The 21,969-nt window shown below is 41.5% G+C and overlaps 1 protein-coding gene across 1 annotated transcript in view; it reads left to right on the top strand.

Annotated features, from left to right (window-relative positions):
* The first annotated feature begins 9,400 nt into the window (after positions 1-9,400).
* Positions 9,401-21,969, top strand: part of LOC116313649 (fibroblast growth factor receptor 3-like) — a 43,194-nt gene continuing 30,625 nt past the window's right edge. Inside the window, exons 1-3 of the mRNA XM_039609101.1 lie at positions 9,401-9,472; positions 11,920-12,264; positions 17,746-18,087. Coding sequence (XP_039465035.1) covers positions 9,445-9,472; positions 11,920-12,264; positions 17,746-18,087 — 715 coding nt within the window. The 5' untranslated portion in view covers positions 9,401-9,444. The remainder of the gene's footprint in view (positions 9,473-11,919; positions 12,265-17,745; positions 18,088-21,969) is intronic.

Here is a 21,969-nt window from a genome sequence, read left to right as displayed (position 1 = left end):
TTCACCCACTGGGTAGGCTCTTCAATTTTTGTAATCACCTCCATTTTTTCCATTCTGTCCAGTTCTACTTTGAGTTTTTCTCTCAAAGTGACAGGGATTTTCTCGGTGGATGAACTTTTGGTGACACACTCTCATTAATTTGAATGGTGTGTTCTCCTCAAGGCAACCTAGGCCCTCAAACACATCAGCAAATTCTTTGAAGATGTCCATTTCATCACTTTTATTCAGTGCCATCACTCTCTTGATGAGTCCCATTTCTTCACAGGTTTGAATTCCCAGAATTGGCTTGGTTTCTGATTTTACGACAATGAACTTCAAAACAAAACTTTTCTTTTTGTATTTCACTGCCCAAGTGCTCTTTCCTTTAACTGCTATTTTGTCTCCGGTGTATGTTGACAACCTGACATTTGTGGGTCTAAGCATTTGCTTGTTTCCTATTCTTCGTAGTAGACTGTAGGGAACCACATTAGCTTGTGCACCAGTATCAAGTTTGAATTTCACAGGTTTGTGGCCAACTTTTATTTCTACAGTCCATTCATCTTTTCGTGTCTGTGTTTTTGCATTTACAGCCCCAATGAACAGACTTCCCTGCTGATCCGTGGCTTCATCTGCGACAGTGTGCACTTTTCTCGATCTACACATTCTGGCAAAGTGATTCATTTTCCCGCAGTTCTTGCACTGTTTGCCATAAGCAGGGCATTGACGTGATGCATGCTTAGTTCCACATCGTTTGCAATTAAATGTGCTTGCTTGGTCTTTGTCGTTCGGTTTCTTCTTACTTCGTCTGTCTTTTTTTTGCATGTCTGCTTATGTCTCACTGCATCTCGTCTTTACTTTCACGTGCAGAGACTTGAGCATTGTGATCCTCCTCATGCATTTGCTTGATTTGAGCTTTTGTGGTCTCAGCTGCAATGCAAAGCTGAACTACTTTTTCGAGAGTAATGTCATCTTCTCTTAACAGCCTTTCTCTCATTGCATCTGATGTAATTCCACACACTACGCGATCTCTGATGAGGGATTCTTGCAGTTGTCCAAATTCACATGACTTGGCCCTTAGCTTTAGCTCCGTGATGTACTGGCTAATTGGCATATCCCCTTGCACACACGTGAAAAACTTGTACCTTTCATAGGTTATGTTCTTCTTTGGGTTACAGTATTCCTCAAATTTCTCCATTATTTTCGTCAGCTTATTCTCATCACCATTTTCCATAAGCGTGAAGGTATTGTACACTTCAACCGCCTCCTCTCCAGCAACGTGAAGAAATAGTGAAGACTGTACCGTGGGTGGCTTGCTAGCACCTCCTGTAGCCGCGAGATACAGCTCGAACCGTTGCCGAAACCGTCTCCAATTTTCCGAGAGGTTCCCCTGCAGCAAATCAAGTCCAGCTGGCGGCTTAAGCCCTTCCATGTGTGCGACACTCTTGTATAGCCTTAGCAGTTCACTTCTGACACCATGTTATGATATTGCTTCAGGGAGCAGACATGACACCGTCTTAGCTTCTAGCCATCACTTTTTATTATATCCCCACACCACCCTCTGGTGGCTTCCACATGAACTGCACCTTAAACAACAACTGTTCACTCATATCATGACAATGTTAAACTTTCCTAGCAGTCCTTCACAAACAGGGAACAGTCTGTCTATTCTCTCCATCTGTCAGCTGCTGCTGGCTCTTCCTCCTCCTCTTCCTCACACACTGCTGAGTTTGTCCTGGTGGATCATCAGGGGTGCAAAGCCTCACAGATGATGTGCAGCAGTGGGTCCCTCAGTCTGTCCTCACTCTGGACACTTGCAGTCGTCACACATGGAAATCAAATGTGTGATAAGCTGCAGGATTCAAACACAAGTGTAACTTATAAATACATGTTCATACTTTTATTCCACAATCAGAGAGAAAGAAACAGAGAGAGAGTGCAGGACAGACAGACAGGTGACAGTCTCAGGTGTACACACTGCTACAAAACAGCACAAGAGAAGGAGGATTTAGTGTTTGTGTTATTACGAGTGCTAAACAAGAAGAGTTCCAGATGGTCCAGTGGACACATGTGTGACTCCTGTGATTAAAGCATCTTTCTTTCAGCTTAACGAGTGAACCGTCAGCTCGTTCAAACACACGTTAAAGTCCGTTTGGCTCGACACCACCGAACAGAGGCAGCAATATAACATAGCTAACATTAACAGTGCAGTGAATCCTGCTTGTGCCGTCATATTCAGGACTGCAAACCGAGCAGCATCACTGACTTTCAGCTTGTTGTGTTTGTGGATATATGACTGACTTTAATTATCCATAAAATCATCACATTCTCTGTAAGATTAAGGTCGACTATATATATATATATATATTTAGAAGTAGAGGCTTTAAAACCAAGTTACAGCTGAAAGTACAAACATCACTAATGTCACATAACTTTGCCGACATGTGACCAACAGTAATGTTTTAATGTTCTTAAACATTCGCACATAAATAAGTGACATAATATTCAGTACTTACTTTTGACAGTTCGCTCTTCGGCCGCTCCCTTCTGCCGTATTTTGCGGCAAAATTATCCACACCCACCGCAGCGCTATGGATTGTGGGATATATGGGACCACGAAGCGTGCACCGGACCACGCTTGATATTTGGGGAAATCGACAGCGCATTTGGAGTATGCATTTGAAGTACACTTCGAAATGGGACAGCCGTCGTCACGTGGCGGTGATGTAATCACACTTAAAATGCGTACTTCAAGCGTGCAGACCCTGAATTGGGACACAGCCTGAGGTTCTTCTGCAGGAGTCGGACATGTTTGGTCATGTGTGGTTTGTTGCTGGGAAAAACATGAATCAGTTTCACAGTAATGACAGCGTCCATCTTGTATCTTATTTTTAAAAAGGACAGCAATGTTGTTCCAGGATCAACATTGCAAGTGACCAATCAGAATGTTAAGCAATGTTCCCTCTAATTTTTCATGTGTCTGAGCGAACACACAAACTCCCTGAGCGTCCCTCGGACCACTGTGAGCAACATCAGACGTGTGCACTGTGGTCACACCAGCATCTAATCCATCCAAGTTACATGGTTTATTAAAATAATCAAATTACAGCATTTATATTTATGTTAGACTACTTTTAATTAACTGCTTTAGCCCACTTACAATGAAAATGTAAAAAAAATCTAGTCATTGACCTGTGTAGCATGTTAACACTATTGGAAGTAAAAATAACTTGAACTCCAATTTTGAAAACACAACTTTCTTTTTTTCTTCTTTTTCTTTTGATAAAGCTCTGACTTGTATTATGAGTCCGTTTTCTGAGAGAGTCCTGCAACTCTGTCTGCAAAATACAGTATATAATGACCAATGTTGGGCAATTAATTATATAGTTACTTCTTTAAAAAAGTAACTCAGTTTGGCAAACAAGTTTTTATGCAGCTATTTTTTTTAATGCAGCCAACGCGTTTTTAAATAAACATTTCAAACTATTTACAGAACAATCAGCTGTTCTGCATCAAATCTGATGCCACACAAATTATTTGTGCCACTCCAAAAATTAATTTCTGTCCACTATGAGATAAAGGAGAACAACAGCCTGATACCTGCAGGCCTGACAACAGGAGATGTATCACTGCTGTAACACCTGTAACATTCAGCAGTCGCCTCATTGCTCTAACACACACAACAAAACTATTGACTACACTACACACTAACTACACAAGATTTGCGCTAAACGTCTCCAATCTCTCACATCTCAGAACACCGCCGTCACTCCTAAAACTTCCCCCCGTTTCTTATCAACTAGATGCCACATTGCCATATCATTTTTTGATTGGTCGACATGGTATATTTTTGGACGAATAGGAAAGGGAGAGGGGGTGGAGTTAGTTTTTGCTCACAGGCAGAGAGTGCTTTCGAGCCTTTTTCTTATAAAACGTACAATTTATGGCATCATTGGCTGGACTATAGGATAAGGTGGCATCGTTCTAATCCCATATGGGAGCAGCCAGTCACTTACTGACTAACACTGCAAAACAGAATTGTTAAAGTATTAATTTTAATTTCAATTCAGGTTAGATTTTTTTTTTTTTTGTGCGCAACACAGATTTTCTGTGTGCAGAGACCGTGCCAGCAGTGCGCAATTGCGCACGTGCGCAGCTTAGAGGGAGCATTGATGTTAAGATGTCATACTTTTGCGACTTCGGGAAAAAATGCGGTAAAACAAGAAACTGTACTTAAGCTGCAAGAAACCGCCTCTGTCCGCCGATCAACGGACCCTAACCCTTTAATAAACGGTAAGAAGAATTGATATTGTCCTTGCAACATTGGAATTTCATAAATGCACAAATTGCTTGGCGCGCAAAAGAATAATAATAATAATAATGGATTGGATTTATATTAGCTCTTTTCAAGGCACCCAAAGCGCTTCACAACAATGTGATTGGTCACTTGCAATGTTGAACCTGGAACAACATTTTCATGATGATCTGGGAACAACACCAACACGACGATATCAGATCATCCCCAGTGCACACAATACTCCCAACCCGAGGATCACCACAACATGACCTAACAGACCTACAGCTTAGTTCACAGATTCACTTTGTCTAAGGTGCATTTCTGTGATTTCACACAACCCAGGATTCAAAACATGAATACATAATGGGCTTGGATTTACAACATTGTGAATGAAAAGTGCTCTATTTGGAAGAAGCAGGCCCCCCTCCCCTTTCGACGGGTTGTGTGTGACTCTTTAAATCAAACTGTAAATTATAAATTTTAAATTGTTATTGATCCCTTTACCCCGAGTCCTAAAGTGTATATTTATTTTCTTACTCTTCTTATATTTATTGTTTGTTTACTTGCACTGCTGTAACTGGAGCCTCGTCGTCTCGTCTCTCTATATACTGGACTGTATGTGGCGGAGATGACAATAAAGTTTACTTTGACTTCAGCAGCGAGCAGGCGCACCGAGAGCTCTCGCGCTCACTTTTCGCGTATAGAATTTTGACATCGGTGCAAATTATAAGTCTGTATCATAATGTCTGGTGTTTTCATGTTTGTTGGTTTGTTTTAATTTTGTTTTATTTTGCGAGTTGGTTATTAGATGCTGCGCCAGTCAGCCAGAGAATCCCCCGCTGCCCCGCCCTCTCCTCCCTGTGTAGCAAGCACCAGGCGCACCTGCAAATGAAGGGCGCCCTTACTCCCAGCAAATGGGCGATAGAAACCCAATCTGTGCCTACGACATTCTCGATATGCGCTGGCATGACGTCGGGGAAGCATGAGTACGAGTAAAAAACACTTTTTGCCGACGCCCGTGATGCCGCCACCCACCATGACGCCACCCCGGGCAATCGCCCCTGTCGCCCGTATCAAAAACCGCTACTGCATGTCACACTCAGACTGAAGTCACCTTTATAAGTTAGACTATGGTTGTGTCCAAATTCATGGGCTCCATCCTCCTGAGGCTGCATTTGTAGACCGATTACGTCACAGCGACGCGCCGAAGGCTGTCCAAATTCGTAGACTCCTCCGAATGCAGCCGACAAATGCGTCCTCCTTTTCCCCGAATTTGAAGGATGGGTCGGGTGTGTCCTTCGCGGCCTACCATATCCCAGAATTCATAGCGCGGCCCAGCCAAACTCCAGTTTCCAACAATGGCGGCCGCTACTAAGTTTTAAAATTACTCTTATTAATATTTCTGGGTCACAAAATAAACATTTAACATATTTTCAGGCGAGAAAGTAGCTGTGTAAACATCAAATATCTGCTCAGTTTATCAAGATATCACATATTTGCAAAAGTGCTTCGATGTTTTCGGAGACGTCTGTTACCCACCAGCTCGATAGCGAGCCGGGAGCTCGAGGGTCACTGAAGCCGCCGAGAACGGCACAACTCCCGGCACATCATGTTCAGATCACCGCGGACTTTCGCTACTCAGGTTAAACGTAATATGTAAGTCACTTAGACAACCTAAAAATGATATTGTTGGGCTTTTTTCATTGTTTTGTTTGTTCGTGAGTAAATCGGTTTGGCTGAGATTAAAGTTATTAGATCAGATTAGATAAAATAAAACTTTATTAATCACCCGGGTGGGTTCCTCCTTGGTTTTCACACAGCTGAATAAACGTCAAACAGAAAACTGATTAAACAGAAGTGTGAGACGATCGAGAACTTACGTCAGTGTCCTGTTATATTTTAGATAGCAAGGAGCAGACGGCCGAGTTTATTAAACTCCACTGAGAGAGCGATGACACTAATCAGAAGGCTAGACCGTCCAATTTCACAGCCGTTTACTTCCAGCTGACCCGACCTTCTGAGGACCCGGCCCACGTAGACCACGAAGGCCGGGTCCTCAGGAGGATGCAGCCCATGAATTTGGACACGACCTATGTCCAGGAGACTGAAAGAAGAACAGAATCAATACAATGAAACAGGAGCAGACAGGACTGGCTCACAGACGCCTTCTGCTGGTTGCTGGTTAGTGCATAAAACTGTGTTTCATAAACACTCAAACACACCTCGTGATAGATTTCCTGTGACATGTTCATTTTTACTGTGTTCATTTTGCTTTTGTTAAAGGTCTTTGGCTCTGACTGTGTATGTTCAGCTTTTACTTTAAATGATTATGTCCTGTTATATCTGAGCTGTGAGGCTCACCAGCTGCTGAATATCAGCATCTGAATGCAGCACTCGTAAAAACAGGAAGATTTCAGGTGAGTTTTATTCATAAAGTCATAAAAAGCTTCAAGTTTCTTCATGTAACAATTTAAAATCAGACAAAGGCCCATACAGAGAAGACTTTACAGGAAACATTGGATTAGAAAGCAGAGCGGGGTTATTCTACGTTTCACACAGAGCACACTGTCATCTGCCTTTAACACTTTTCACGTCCATGCCTCTGGCGCCCTCTACAGACGGCAGTAGAAACTGCTGCAGAGCTGTGAGTCAGTGGGATGTCACACAATGTTGAAGTGTGTGTCAGTGACTCAGTGAGCAGCTGTTACTGACCCACAGTCACTGTGAAGACTTTACAGAGCTCCCACAGATCTAAGTGCTGACTCACCTGTTCAACATGTCAGAGGAAGCTCACATACACACAGAGCTCTGACATCATGACTCATGACATCAGCTCAGTGTAAAACATTTCAACAACTTCTTTAACCTGTTTGGCAAAAAGGATCCGTCACTTTTATCTAAAGGAGTTTTTTTTTTAATCACACATGCTAATATCACCCTTAAATTTGACCCAAAATGCACTTTGTGAAGGTGGATTCAAAAGTTCAGGGTACCAACGTTCATATATGTATCTACAACACAGATATTAAATGTTTTCCCACTAGATCACAGATCTATGTCTGATGGTATTGGTGCAGTTTCTAACAGAGCTTAAACATGTTTTTCAGGTCATAATTTAATAAAAATGCTGGAACACAGTTAACGCACCACATTTAGACCCACCTGTGTGCACTTCAAGGGCCTGACACTCTTTTCTACAGAGGCCACATCAGAGCAGTAATATACTGGTTTACAGGGTCAGAGCGAGAGGAAGGATATTAATACAACTCTGAACCTGTAGATGAAAACATCCATTACTGTGCATGTGTGTGGTTGTTGTGTTACCTGTCCTCCTGCCAGCCTTCCTCTGAGGTTTGATGGCCACCTGACAATAAGTGACCTCAGGAGGACCTGAAGACATGAAGACATGAATGAAGTGATGCTGCTGGATCAGACGCAGGAAACGTCTCAGACCTGAGAGACCTGAATCAGCTGAACGTGTCTCTGAAACACGTCTGAAACGCTCTGTGAGAACCATGAAACTGTTTTTGATAGAAACCCCACAAAGAACAGATCCAGACTGGGGACAAAATGGTTTCAGGACATTTCTCAAATAAAAATGATTTTATCTTAATCTGCTGTTCTTAATAAAGCCAAAATAAAACATGTGCTACATTAAAAACACATCAGTGAATGAACCTAAAGGAATCCTTCCCACCAGGTGCTAACACAGTCTGTCCCATCCTGAAGTTAATTTTAACCCCCTGTTCCTGCTCCAGGAGCTGAGCTCTCAGACTCTCAGCCCATGCAGCAGGTCATGGTTACATGTCCTCTACCCTTGATCACCTCTGTGATCCTCAGAGCCGCTATCTACTCTAACTAGACTCAGACATGATTATCATCTTGTATCACAGCAAGCGATTAACAGACACGCTGGTCCACGGTGTGGATTCTACGCTTTGCCTCTCCTCAGTGTGAAATGGACACGATTATTTATTCACAGCCAACCAGTCGCTACTGATGAAGGAATGAAGGAAGTACAGTCCAGGTTACAGAAAATTTAAAAGAATATAGAATTAACAACTTAATTATAGTTGCTAAATTTTTCATTCACAAATGTCGCTTCTTGAAAAATTACTCCAATTTTGGTTGGTTTTAAAAATGAAGCCCTGCTGTGGGAGGCTGTATTTACACAAGTGTAACTTAAATAAAGCTCAAGCTTTACTTCAGTTTTTGATGCAGCTTTTCGGTTGATGTAACTAGATTGTATATGCATACTTGTATATGTTATGTCACCTTACTGTACTTGTATGCTGCTTTATTCCTGACCTATACTGTTCTTTAAATGTTCTTTTGTTTGACTACTACTTTGTTCCACTTATACTTGTATATGACTCTTCGTTGACATGTCAAAATAAGCGCTGTACTGTTATATTGTTTGAGAATTAAAAAAGTACAGTCCAGGCACCTTTTCTGCCAGGTGAGATCGAGCTGGGTGTCTGATATGTCCTAACATGTCGTAGAATTGTCTTTGTGTTGGTCAGAAATCAAACATCTTCCTACTGCTGATACTGCAGCTTGCTGCAACTTGTGATTGCGTGTTCATTCCACATTCTTTCACAGTAAATAATATAATTTAATAATAGGCCCCGCCCCCGACTGTACCGCCACCTTTATTAAGCAGCAGCTTGGTGGTCCCATTAGTCACATACTCAAGTTATTGGAGAAACGAGAAACACAGTCACTACATTATGAACACGTATGAATTCAGTCATCTCCATTTTCTGAACACTTTTTTTACATTTAATGAAACAGTTCATGAACAACCCCTAACTTTTATAAAGTGTCCTGTATTTAAAGAACCAAGATTCATAAATGAACTTTTATTCAGAACATTTAAAGACAAAACCGAGCGTTACATTCAAACCAGGACAGATTCAAAAATCAGAAAGCTGGGAGGAGTTGTCATTTGTCCCTCTGCTGTGGTCTCTCTGTTGTTAATGTAGACGTATTAATGACATCATCGATAAAGAAAATAAAACAGCGGCTTGGTGCTGAGAAACGCCCCCTGTCAGTGTTTCCTGTCCAGCAGGGAGGAGACTTTCTGCGCCTCCTTCAGCAGAGTAACGGATCTGAGAGCTGTCGGTGGTCGGTGGTCCGGTGAGGATCAGCTGTAACGGGACTGTTTAAAGATGCTGATGTTTCTGCTCCTCGCTTTCGGTAAGAAGGCCTCTCTGATCCTCCGAGCGCGCGCGCACGGACAGCTGTGAGCACGTGTTTAAACACCAACCACAGTAACGTGTGTGACGTCATTCTGTGTGGTCAGCTGCTACTCGTACATAAACTCACTGTGCGGCTCATGGAGACTTTAAAAACTATAAGTGCAGTTACTACAGTTATGTCACAGAAGCCGCTGTCGTCATCATCATTGTTATTATTGTTATTACCGCAGATTAAATCTTCACAACCAAACTTTATGGTCCATTTGCCGCTGTACTGACGTCACCCGTACTTCCCCACAGCCACGCCTTCTATTCCTCGGAGAGGATAATGCGTCAGTAAGCCTGTGGAAAAATCAGAGCTGTCTGCTGGAATTTGGGGATTGAACCGAGGCTTGTTCTGTTAGAAGCTACTTTATTGTTGTGATTTTAGTTCTGAGTTATATTAAACCTTCATCACAATGAATTTCAAGGGTATCTGGCCAAAGTGTTTTTATTTTGGTTAAATAAGTCTTCATTGAAAGTACAGAAGTAACTTTTAACCTGTAATTTTACACAAATAAAAATGACAATGACTTTTCCGAACACAAAAGTAAGAACCATGATTTTTCAAACTTATACAATTAATGAATGATTTAAAAATCTGACATACTCCTGATATCAGTTTTTCTCTCAGATACATCAGACATACAGTTTTCTGTGACATTTGTTATGTGCAGTTATTTCATTAATCATCCATCATACATGTTGAAATATCAGCCAGTACATCAGTCACACACCTTTAATGTTGTAGCAGCAGTCGCTCTCTCTCTCTCAGCAGGTAAAACAATGTGACAGCACTGGCATGTGTCACGGTTTAAACAGAAAATAACAAAGAAATGCATTTTAAAGCAGAAGTATTCACATGTTTGTCAGCAGGTAGCAGCTCATCCTACACATCTGTTTCACTCTCACCTGTTAATCTGAGACAGCTTTTCCAGATGAAACACATATGTTTGTGTTTTATATACAACTTGTGTGTCTCCCAGGAGCTGCTGTGCATGTTCATGTATAGTAAACTAAACTGATAACAGTCAGAGTTTAAACATGTGGAGTCACACAGACATGATATAAACTCATCAATCTAATAAATGACGATAGGCGATATATTCATGCAGGTGACTTTTTGATGGCAGAGCCATGTAATCATGCACGGACTGATTTGTGCATTTAGAATTTATACGTTTTGTTTGGAAGAATATTTTACTTTCTTTTCTTCTTTGTTTCAGCATTAGCATAGCTACTTTTTGGATTATTCATTTATTTGAGATGGGCCAACTCGCACTTAACTTTTTTTTTTATGTCCCCAGAAGATACATTTTAATTTTTAGCTTTTTGTTTAATTTTGTATTTGTTGTTTGGTCAAGTGTGTAAGACAGATAAACAGTGGATTGGCCTGTAAACACAGTTATAGTAGAAAAAAGAAGCCAGTTTCTCTTTGTTTCTTTGATTTTCACACAAACATCACCCAACAGAATAGTCCCAAAGACAGAAAGATTCAGTGAGTGGCAGCTCTGTGGGACAAACTGTCGTGTTGATACATACCAGAGAACGATACCTTTGATTCTGGATGGGCTCTCTCACTAGGCTCTCTCTTGTTGTAGGCGGGAAATGAACCACCATTACTTACACTCCCTGATTTTTTTAAGCGGAGCTCCTCCCACCTGATTAAATTAGGCCATTACTCCTGTTTTGGTCTCATTTTGTGAATTACAACATTTTGGACATTTGAGTTTCTTTGGATTGTCCACGAAAAGCTCGCTTTAAGTTTGCAGTATAATGTGCCACATATAATCCTCCTGAATGATATCCAGCAAGTATGAAGTACAAACAGTATTTCTGCCACAAGTTATATGCAGCAATCACTTTTTGGTAGCTTGAAAATGGATGTTGTCAGTCATTATTCTCAAAAACAAAGAAAGAGTCATGGGGAAACTGGCACAATCGGTTTTTATTGTTTTACCTACAAATTATTCAGACTTATAACCAGTATGAACAATGAGAGTAGATATACTAAACCTGTAGGTATTAATTATAACATCGTGCTGCTTGTGCTATACACTGCAAATAAACTTCAGACAATCATCATAATTTGGTTACAAGAAAGCTTAAAGTTCCATGAATGCATAACTTTGCCTAATAACAAAGGTATAAACATGTTTTGTTGCACGTTATATCAGTTGCATGGAAGTAGCTGTCTACGTCAGTATTCTAGGTGCTACAGCTTTAAGCAGCTGCACGCTCCCACTGACAGCAACCACTTGAACTGTGACCCCTGTGTGATGTAATTGGGCTGTGTAAATAAATGTGACTTTTGAAGTACAGGAGAGAGATCAATCATAAAAACATCGAAGTTCATAACCAATATCTACATTCACAGCACTCACCTCTTCATGTTTCTGTCCTCAGTTTCCCAGCATGCCTCAGGGGTGGAAGTAGAGCAGGGGGTTGAGTCTGTCCTGCTGCCCTGTCAGGTACCAGTTAATGTTTCCATGAGCTCCACAGCAGCAGTGTGGGACCAAGAGGAACTGACGAAGCCAATGGTTCACGGACGTGTGAAGAGTGGTGATGATCTTTCTCTTCAAAATGATCGTTACACCAACCGAACATCAATGAGAGCCAACGCTCTGCAGACTGGAGACCTCAGCCTTACTCTGAGGAACCCCACAGTCTCTGACAGTGGAACCTACACCTGCACCGCCCGCAAGCAAGGACAAGACCTGAGCCGGACTGAAGTACAGCTGAAGGTCACAGGTCAGTTCTGTTGATAGAGCTCACTCCAAGAGATAAAGATATTTACAGACATATAAACATATGTGTTCACACACAGTGTAAAAACAGTGGGTGATACACCCCATAAAGCCCTACCTCCTCCTTGTACTGTGTAAAAAACACATTTTTGTACCTCTTTTTAACCAAAGTCATGCTGGGACGTTGCTTCAGGTCTTCACTTAGGTCTGTTCCACCTGCTTCACTGCACACACACAGATGTGTTGCCTCCCTCACAATTTACACACAATTGTCATAACGAACCACTTCCTTTACAGAGTTGTGCAAATGACCAAATAATCCCTGCTTGTAAGCTGTGCAGTGTACATTAACTAATGCATATTTACCAATCTGCGGTAAAGAATAGAAAAGGCACAATCCATTAAACTGTAATAGTTTTCTGGATCATCCTTATGGCCCTTTTTTTGCAATATGAAGATTGATTAAAGTGAACATTTATAAGTATTGCCTCAAACCTCTGCACACTAATGCAAATACGGTAAAAGCAGTGAACAATAGAGGTTGTGGAGTGGTTTGTGCTCCAGAATGTGTACTCAGTATTGAAGCACTTCTTGAAACTTTGCTATGTATATGATTTATTTATTTTACCATCTATTATCACACCAAGAAAGCTGTTCTCAGTAGTGATGGGAATTCCAGCTCTTTTTAGAGAACCGTCTCTTTCAGCTCGGATCACTAAAAAGAGCCGGATCTTTCGACTCCGGACCGGTTCTTCAGATAGTTTTGCTGCTTTAATTAATTTATTATCAATAACAATATAAAATTATGCACAAAAGGAATTACTAATGTAAAAAAACGGCAGCTCTGAACACCACATCCAGAACACCTGGGTTTTGTTGAGAAGGTGAGAGATGTCATTATGGAGGCAATGAAACCATGGTCTCGTACGACGTTACATCTCTCTTCACTTGCATCCCAGTCACTAAAGCAAAGTAGTTTGTAAGAGATTACAGGATGACACCAACCTCAGCAACAGGACCACTCTCAGTATCGACCAAGTGTGTTTGCTTTTGGAGCTGTGTCTTCATTCCACCTACTTCACATACAAGGGTCAGTTCTACAGGCAGAAACATGGGTGTGCCATGGGCTCCCCAGTTTACCCCATTGTGGCCAATTTGTACAAGGAAGGAGTGGCTTTGTTATCCTACCCTGGAACATCACCAAGTCATTGGTTCAGGTATGTGAATGACACCTGAGTGAAAATCAAATCTCAGGATGTTCCGCAATTCACGGATCACATGAACTCAGCGGACCAACACATCAAATTAACCAGGGAGGATATGAAAAGTGGCAGGTTAGCCTTCTTAGACTGTGAGATTTCCATCAGGGGGACATTAAAAGCTGATGTGTACCTAAACCTACACATATGCATCAGTATTTAAGGTTTGACTCTCATCATCCACTGGACCACAAACTGAGTGTCATGATCCAGCTGTGTGCACGCAGGAATTGGACCCAAAAGCAAACTCATTGGAAACAGGACTGAACTCAAAATGGCAGCTTGTATTGCTGAACAGAAAACTCTACAAAACCTGAACTAGGAATGATCTAACAAAACACACACAGGGCGAAACAGGAGAAAACATGAGGGAGATCGCAGCACTGACACAGAGGGCCTGTCTCAATATGCAATATGCTTGTGCAAACCCCAGCAGCTGTCTATTGTATTGAGTGTCCAGTAAAATAAAAATAAAAGCGTTCTAACATCTCACCTGCTTGTTTTTATTAAGGCATACGTGTACAATATTTTTATTAATAGAGATTTCGCTACTGAGGTTAAAAATGATATATAAGTCACTTAGAGCACTTCTAAATGTTAATGTTTGGTTTATTTCAGTGTTTTATTTGTTCCTGAGTAAATCGGTTTGGCTGTGATTAAAGTTAAGCTTCATAACATGTTACTCACAGTTAAATTAAGAGGGGACGGCAGTAAAAACTCCGGACCTGTGACATCATCAAGTACGCTGGTGTTCCAATTGTACAAATCGTGAGTCCGTGCTCGCGTTCTCAGCAAGCCTGGACTCGCCGAGAACGCAGGTACCGCATACTTGAGAATTGAGAAAGGGCCAGAGAAACACAGGGCTTAAATACACTGGGAAATAACGAGGGGAATGAGACACAGAAGGAGAGCACAGCAGGGAGAAATCGGACATAACGAGACCCAAGGGAAGCGAAACTCAATACATTCATGTAGGACACAGACCTTCAAAGTAAAACAGCAAATGTAACATAGATGTGCACTTGACAAGGGGAGACAGAGCAACTAAGAAACAGAGACCAACAAAAAGGAGACACAGAGGGCAGCTACTAAATACTCCCAAACTAAGACACTAGAGTATATGATAAACTGGGAAAACAAAGAGAACTAAGATCATAATACAAAAACCCTGAGACACAAGAAACTCAAAGAGCTGGGTCACCGACCCAGGACCCTGACAAAGGACTGCAATGACTTTGTAAGATTTTTCCAAGATAAGATCAGTGCCTAAGAGGAAACTTAGCTCCCTCAGAAGATCTATCTATCGATCGATCGATCTATCTATCTATCTATCTATCTATCTATCTATCTATCTATCTATCTATCTATCTATCTATCTATCTATCTATCTATCTATCTATCTATCTATCTATCTATCTATCTATCTATCTATCTATCTATCTATCGACACCATTGGACCCTCTGTGGTCACGCTGATAAACTGTTCCCTGCTGTCTGGCTCTGTCCCCAGGTTCTTTAATATGGAGGTTATTCAACCTGGATCCTGCTCTCCTCAAAGTCACAAATGACCTTTCGTCCTTGTCCTATTGGACCTTAGCCTGGCCTTTGATACCGTTGATCATCACATATTAATCAACAGCTTAAATCATATGGTAGGGATATCTGGATCTGTTCTGAATGGTTCACCTCATTTCTGGCAGATAGAACACTCTTAGTTTCGGTCCCACGAGGTTTGGTTCTAAACCCTTTATTGTTTTCATTATATAGTCTCCCTTTAGGCCATATCATTACCAGCTTCAAAATATTTCCTACCATCTGTATGCAGATGATATCCAATTATACATCTCTTTTAAACCCTGGGAATTAGACAAATTATCCACTCTATTGGACTGTCTTAAAGAGATTAATGGTTGGATGACAAATAATTTCTTGCAGATGAATGCAGACAAGACTGTTTGATTCTTGTTCCAGTGAGTATCAATGTCTGTGTCCTTTCTCATCCTGAAAGCTACTGCTTTTATTGAATCTTGGGATAATTTTTGATCAGTCTGTCTTTTGATGCTCATATCAAGTCTGTGACCCGCTCCTGCTTTTTTCATTTAGAAAACATTGCCAAACTCAGGACTATTGTCTCCAAAAGCAAACTGGAGATGTGTGTCCATGCCTTCATCTCCTCTCGTTTAGATTACTGTAACACACTCTTTTCTTGTCTGTCTAAGGCTTCCCTAAATCGCCTTCAAGCGGTCCAAATGCCACAGCAAGGCTTTTATCCCACAGTCATAAATTCTCCCGTATCACCCCCGTGTTAAAATCCTTGCAATGGCTTCCAGTTGGGTACTGATATTAGTTTGAAATCCTCACTTTTGCATTCATGTCCCTACAAGGTGAGGCCCCCACTTATATCATTGAGCTTCTTCAACCCTACTCTTCAAACTGATCCACTGGTGGTAGTCTTCGAACCACTCCATGGACCCGTTTGAAAATGAAGGGGAATAGCGCTTTTCAAACCCTGGCACCAATATTGTGGAACAGTTTACCTCCCCCGCTACGCTCGATCAACACTGTGGCTTCTTTTAACAAAAAGCTCAAAACACATCTGTTTAGACAGGCATTAAGGTAATATTCATGTTTAGCATGTTGTTTTTTTGGATATGCTATATATTTATACTGTTTTATTGTTTTGTTTTATATGCTTTTATATTCCCATGTGAAGCACTTTGAAATAGCTTGCTGTTTTAAAAAGTGTATATAAAAACATTTTACTTGCTTTTTACTATACTGTTAAGTGCCAGGAGGATTGCCAGGATTTATACATCGGGGAAACCAAACAACCACTGGCCAAGAGAATCGCACAACACAGAAGAGCTAATTGTCAGACAAGGACTCTGCAGTCTATTTACACCTACAGGCCAGTGGACACTCTTTCAAAGATGAGGATGTACACATGACAGACAGGGAGGAACGCTGGTTTGAGCGCAGAGTCAAGGAGGCCATTTATGTTAAAAGGGAAAGACTATGTCTGAATCGAGGAGGGGGCCTAAGGGTACATCTTTCACCATCTTACTATGCTGTGATTGCAGCCATTCCCCAACTCTCTGTGAATGGTACTCATGGCCATTGATCAGTGGACTTTGATCAGTGGTTGTTGATCAGTGGTCATGACATGACATGCATCTTAATGATCAAGTAACTGATCATCATCAGAAACTCTAATAAGTTATCAATCACAGTCATATTTTCCACCACCTTATAAGTTTTTATCCACATACACGGCTGCTCCCCCTCCACCTTTGTTCCTTTCTATTTACCAAGTTAACTTCATATCCCTCCAGTTCAAAGTCCAGTCCATTCTCTGCATTGATCCATGTTTCAGAAATGGCAATAATTCCGAATGGTTTTGTCCCTGAGTTAAATATCCCTTTATATTATTGAAATTGGCATACAGACTTCTGCTATAAAAGGGATTATTTTAATAGCAGAAGTCTGTATACTATTAAAGTCTGTATGCCATAAATTGATGGATGGATGTTTTCCATGTTTAAACTGTACATCAGTGACGTATCAGCTGTTGTTGCTTATGTTGTAGCAGAAATTATTTTCTGGGTCCAGAACATTATGGTCTGTGTATTGAAATTTTTTGAGCCAAGTAATGATCACATCCAGGTGCACTGCTCCAAATGGGCCACTCTGTTCTCCAGGCCAGCCTGATCCCTCTCGGCGTTCTGGATGTGGCGTATCTTAACTTGACAGTGCGTTCTTCGCAGCCATGCGGAGACACAGTCTTGTAGCGTTACCCAGGAGACCCACTACCTAGTTTGACACTGATGCACTACTTCCAAAGTATTTCCAGGGTCAATAATTTAAACCAAGCCATGTTAACCAAGGTTTGTGATAAATAAACTTACTGACTGTGGTCCAAAATCAAAACTCCGTAAACAGAAAACATACAAAAAGACAGTCCAACAGAGGATGGTGAGCAGTGCGTACAACAGAGAACTCAAACAACCTCTCCCATGTTTGTATTACAGAAGCTCCTCCAGTCTGGCCCAAAGTCCTCTACTCTTCTTCTCCTGACTCTTCTCTGTGGTCTCTGTGTGTATTTTGAACATAAAAGGATGAAGCAGAGTGAAGGTATATATCTGTGTGTGTGTGTGTGTGTGTGTTTCCACAGAGAAAATCAAACTCACTGATGTCTGTCTCTCTTGTGTTTTGCTTTTTTCTATCAGTTCCTCAAAGCGAGTTTGTGGAGGTGACACAGGGGGTGAAGTCTGTCCTGCTGCCCTTTAAAACTACACCTGACCTTTCTGAGGACGTCACAGTGGAGTGGACTCTCACTCAACCCAAACTCATGACGGTCCACGTATATGAGAGTGGAAACAATCAGCCACATAAACAAGACCAGGGCTACAGAGGTCGCACAGAGATGAAGGAAGATCCGCTGAGAACTGGAGACTTCAGTCTGACCCTGAAAGACTTCTACCTCACTGACAGTGGATTCTACACCTGCACCGTCTACAACAAGGACGGGAACGTGCTGCTACAGAAATCAGTGACTCTCGCTGTCAGAGGTGAGTGTAACAGCTGGTTGTCCACAGAAAAACTGAAAACAGGAGTGAAGAGCTGCTAGTTACACAGCAGAGGAGATGATGGAGGATCAACCTCACTGACGTCTGTCTGTCTGTCTGTAAACGCTTAAAAGAAGTGTTACCAACAGTTGGACCTTTGGTTCTTGAGCTGGTAAACCATAGTCTGATGTCAGGTGTAGTCCCTAAAGATTTTAAACATGCAGAAGTCAAACCCCCAATTAAAAAACCTGCTCTTGATCTACCTGCTCTAAACTACCTTTTCTTTCCAAAATTCTTGAAAAGGTAGTTTACAGCCAATTAATGACCTTCCTGGGAAAGTAAAGTTTTAGAGGTTTTCCAATCTGGTTTTAAACCCTTTCATAGCACTGAATCACCCCTTTTAAAAGTTTTTAATGACATATTTTTAGCTGCTGATGCTGGGAACTGTGTTGTTCATGTACTTTTAGATTTGACAGCTGCTTTTGATACAGTGGATCATGACATTTTACTTATTTGTTTGGAGCACTGGGTGGGCATTAGGGGCATGGTACTGGAGTGGTTCAGGTCCTACTCGGCAGGGTGAACTTTCTGTGTCAGTCTCTGTGACCATGTCTCTGCTACGCTCTTGTGTGGTGTCCCACAGGGCTCAGTTCTAGGCCCCCTCCTCTTCTCTTTATATCTGCTTCCTCTTGGTTCTGTACTGAGAAAGCACAGCATTGCATTCCACTTTTATGCTGATAACTGTCAGATCTATATCCCTCTAAAGAAAAAAGGCACATACTCCACACAGCTATTACTTCAGTGTCTAGATGACATTAAGTCTTGGATGTCTCTTAACTTTTTAAAATTCAATGATAAAAAGACAGAGCTGATGGTTTTTGGTAGCCCCACTCAGACCCCCAATGTGTATTTAGATACCTTGGCCCAGTATGTTAAGCCAACTGTCACAAACCTGGGGGTCAAAGTGGACTGTGATCTGAAGTTTAATAATCAAATTAAGGCAGTGGTAAAAGCTAGCTTCTGTCACCTCAGGCAGCTGGCAAAAATAAAGCCAATTCTTTTACAGCAGCACTTTGAGACAGTGATCCACGTCTTTGTTAGCACTCGGCTGGATTACTGTAATGCACTTTATATTGGGGTCAGCACACAGTGTTGGGGAGTAACGGAATACATGTACCGTCGTTACGTATTCCGTTACAGTTACCATTTAAAAAGGTGGTATTTAGAATACAGTTACTTTGTTGAAATAAATGGATTACACGGCGGTATTTTCCTATTGTGGCGGGTCAGGACTGTTTGGGTTTTGTTCAACAGCTATGTTCTGTTGTTCCAGGCGGCAGCGTTACGGTTGCCATGGTTACAGGGCAACGCTCTCTCTCTCTCTGCGACTGTGTGTTTCCTGGGTGAGAGAGTTATGGGCTCAAAATGTGGTCATAAATATTTTGTACTTGTAAATCAGTTTTGTACTTGTAAATCAGGATTTGTATGTCTAAAAAAAGATTTGTGTGTGTGTAAAAAAGATTTGTGTTTTGTTTAAAAAAGCCTGCAAGTTACAAGTACGAATTTTGACCCTATTTTTCTTCCTTTCATCTGATCGGTCAATGTCATGTTAATCACAAATGTAACAATCCAGTCAGAGAACAGATGGGTTTGGCTGTCGGAGGGGCGCTTTTTTGAACTGTATTGTCCTTGAAGGGTAATACAGTTTGAAGCTGGATCTCTATATAAATATCCGATAGCAGCTAGGTCCCCAAACTTTCAGCAGCTGTTGAAAGGATAAAGTTGTGCTATGTCAGTGGTTAGAAATACCATTATTACTTTAGGATTAGTTTAACACAAAGTCAGGGCTGACCTGGGACCATTGCTGTGAGTCACAGTGTGCAGCATAAAAGTCCTTTCACATCGGACGCAGGCATTGACTGTAGAAAAGATGGACAACGCGACACCACCTCCTACCATTGTGGCAGGGAGAGCTCAGTAGGTAAAGTGGTTGCCCCTGAACTGCTACCATGAGGTACCCTTGCAAATTTAGAGAAAGAGTCTGCGCAGTAGTGACTTGAGGTGGAGCGACTGTGTAACGCTCCCACCCACACACCCACTGGACGTGACTGCTAACACGCCCCTCTACACTTTTTACTTAGCCCGGTGACTCAAGTTTTTTGCTGGTTTACCGCGACTGATGACTCGTTTAATTAAGGTAAATACAACCATGTCCCTGTTATAAAAAACGACACACAGCTTATCATCTTGTAGTTCTAAAATCACTCACAGGGAGATCTTCATCACTCCTCCGTAGGCCCGCCCCAGGAGATGATAAACCCAGCATTTCATGAACACTGTGATGGAGACCTTTGGCTTGTGTAATGTTATAAATACTCGGATACTCCCCAGAGGCTCTGGACTTTTACATAAAGATATTATATTCAGTCCTGTAGAAAGTTATATATTTAAAAATATATGATCCTCTCTGGTTACTCTGGTATGAATAACTCTGCATCACTTTATGGTAAATAACACACTATCTGCAAAAAACTGTGAAAGAATTCCAGATGACAAGTTTGTAGTTCAACATACAAGTGACGACCTTTGACCTTCATCAGGTTTTATTTAATTGTGTCAGAGAAAATCTCATGTTCTCTTCATGCAGCCGAGTACATCAAGTGTTTAAAACAGAAGCTGTGCAGGTCTGAGATCAGCAGCTTTGTGAAACACCAAACTGAGGTCCTGTTAATGCTGATATATAGTGACACAGTTACATGAGTGATTAATCCTTTTGTTTTTTTGTCTTTAACTTTATCAATAAAACAGCTGCAGCTTTCACTGACAGCACATGTGGTACTTTAACCTTTGTACTGTTTTCATCAGTTAATTTTGCAGTTAACATGTGAACATGTTGGATGATCTGTCTGCTGTCACTGGGTGGTGCTGAGGTCTGAATCTGAGGGCAGCTCCTGTAATCACAAAGAGAACAGAACCATCAAACTCAAATATAAATTGAAATGAAGCTGATTCTTCTGTCCTCACACACTCAGGATCTGAAGTTCTTCTCTTGCTTTTTTTTAGTATTACAGTACAGTACAGTACTTTAATCCATAGTTCCTGATTAATGAGGAGTTACTGAAGTACAAGCTTTTAAAAAAAATGTTACTGTCTTTACAGATGTGGCAAGAGACTGAAAACATGCTGCTGTTTGCACATATTTAATATTCAGCTCTGCACAGGAGCTGCAGCAGGGTGCAGCCTGTTGTTTTAAAAGTATAATACTTGTAATAAAAGTACTGTAACAGTAATTAGTGAGTGAGCAGCCCGGGGCTTTTCTCTTGATTTCTTTAGTCAGGGTAAATTCATTCACCTGCATGGGTTAGCTAAACAAATCCTGACAGCCGAGTGCTCATTTCAGCTAGCTAGGTCTCAGGAGCGAGCTAAGGACGGTAGTTGCGGATTAGCTTACAAACACATTTAACTTACCGAAAAAGTGCAGCGGGGCCTCGGGTCCTTCTGTCGGGTAGTCCAGTTTTCTGAAGAACACCTCAGGCTGTCAGGTTAAAACACTCGGTCGTGTTTTCGTAGCGTAAACGCTGGGCGTCCTCTCAGAGCCTACGCTCTATCTGCTATTCGCGAACAAAGATACACAAGTTTCTCCGTGACTGCAGCTGCCAGTCAAAGCTGTTATGATGACAACCGATAGAGAGGTTTTGGCTTCATTTTTGGGGTGCTGTTGCGTCGTCCATGTGTTCTACAGTCAATGGACGCAGGATGTGCCGCTAATGCTAACTAAAAGCAAAGGATCCAGAATTTGTTGCGCTGGCTGCTGGGCTCTGTGGGTTTTTGCAGCAGCTCTACCTGTACTAGATGCACCTGCTCCTTGTCGTTTCTATCTCGGAC

Source organism: Oreochromis aureus, linkage group 3 (assembly GCF_013358895.1).
Source record: "Oreochromis aureus strain Israel breed Guangdong linkage group 3, ZZ_aureus, whole genome shotgun sequence".
In the NCBI taxonomy this organism is placed as follows: domain Eukaryota; kingdom Metazoa; phylum Chordata; class Actinopteri; order Cichliformes; family Cichlidae; genus Oreochromis; species Oreochromis aureus.
Note: the sequence above shows the minus strand (reverse complement) of the source record. Positions and strands in the feature narration are given on the sequence as shown.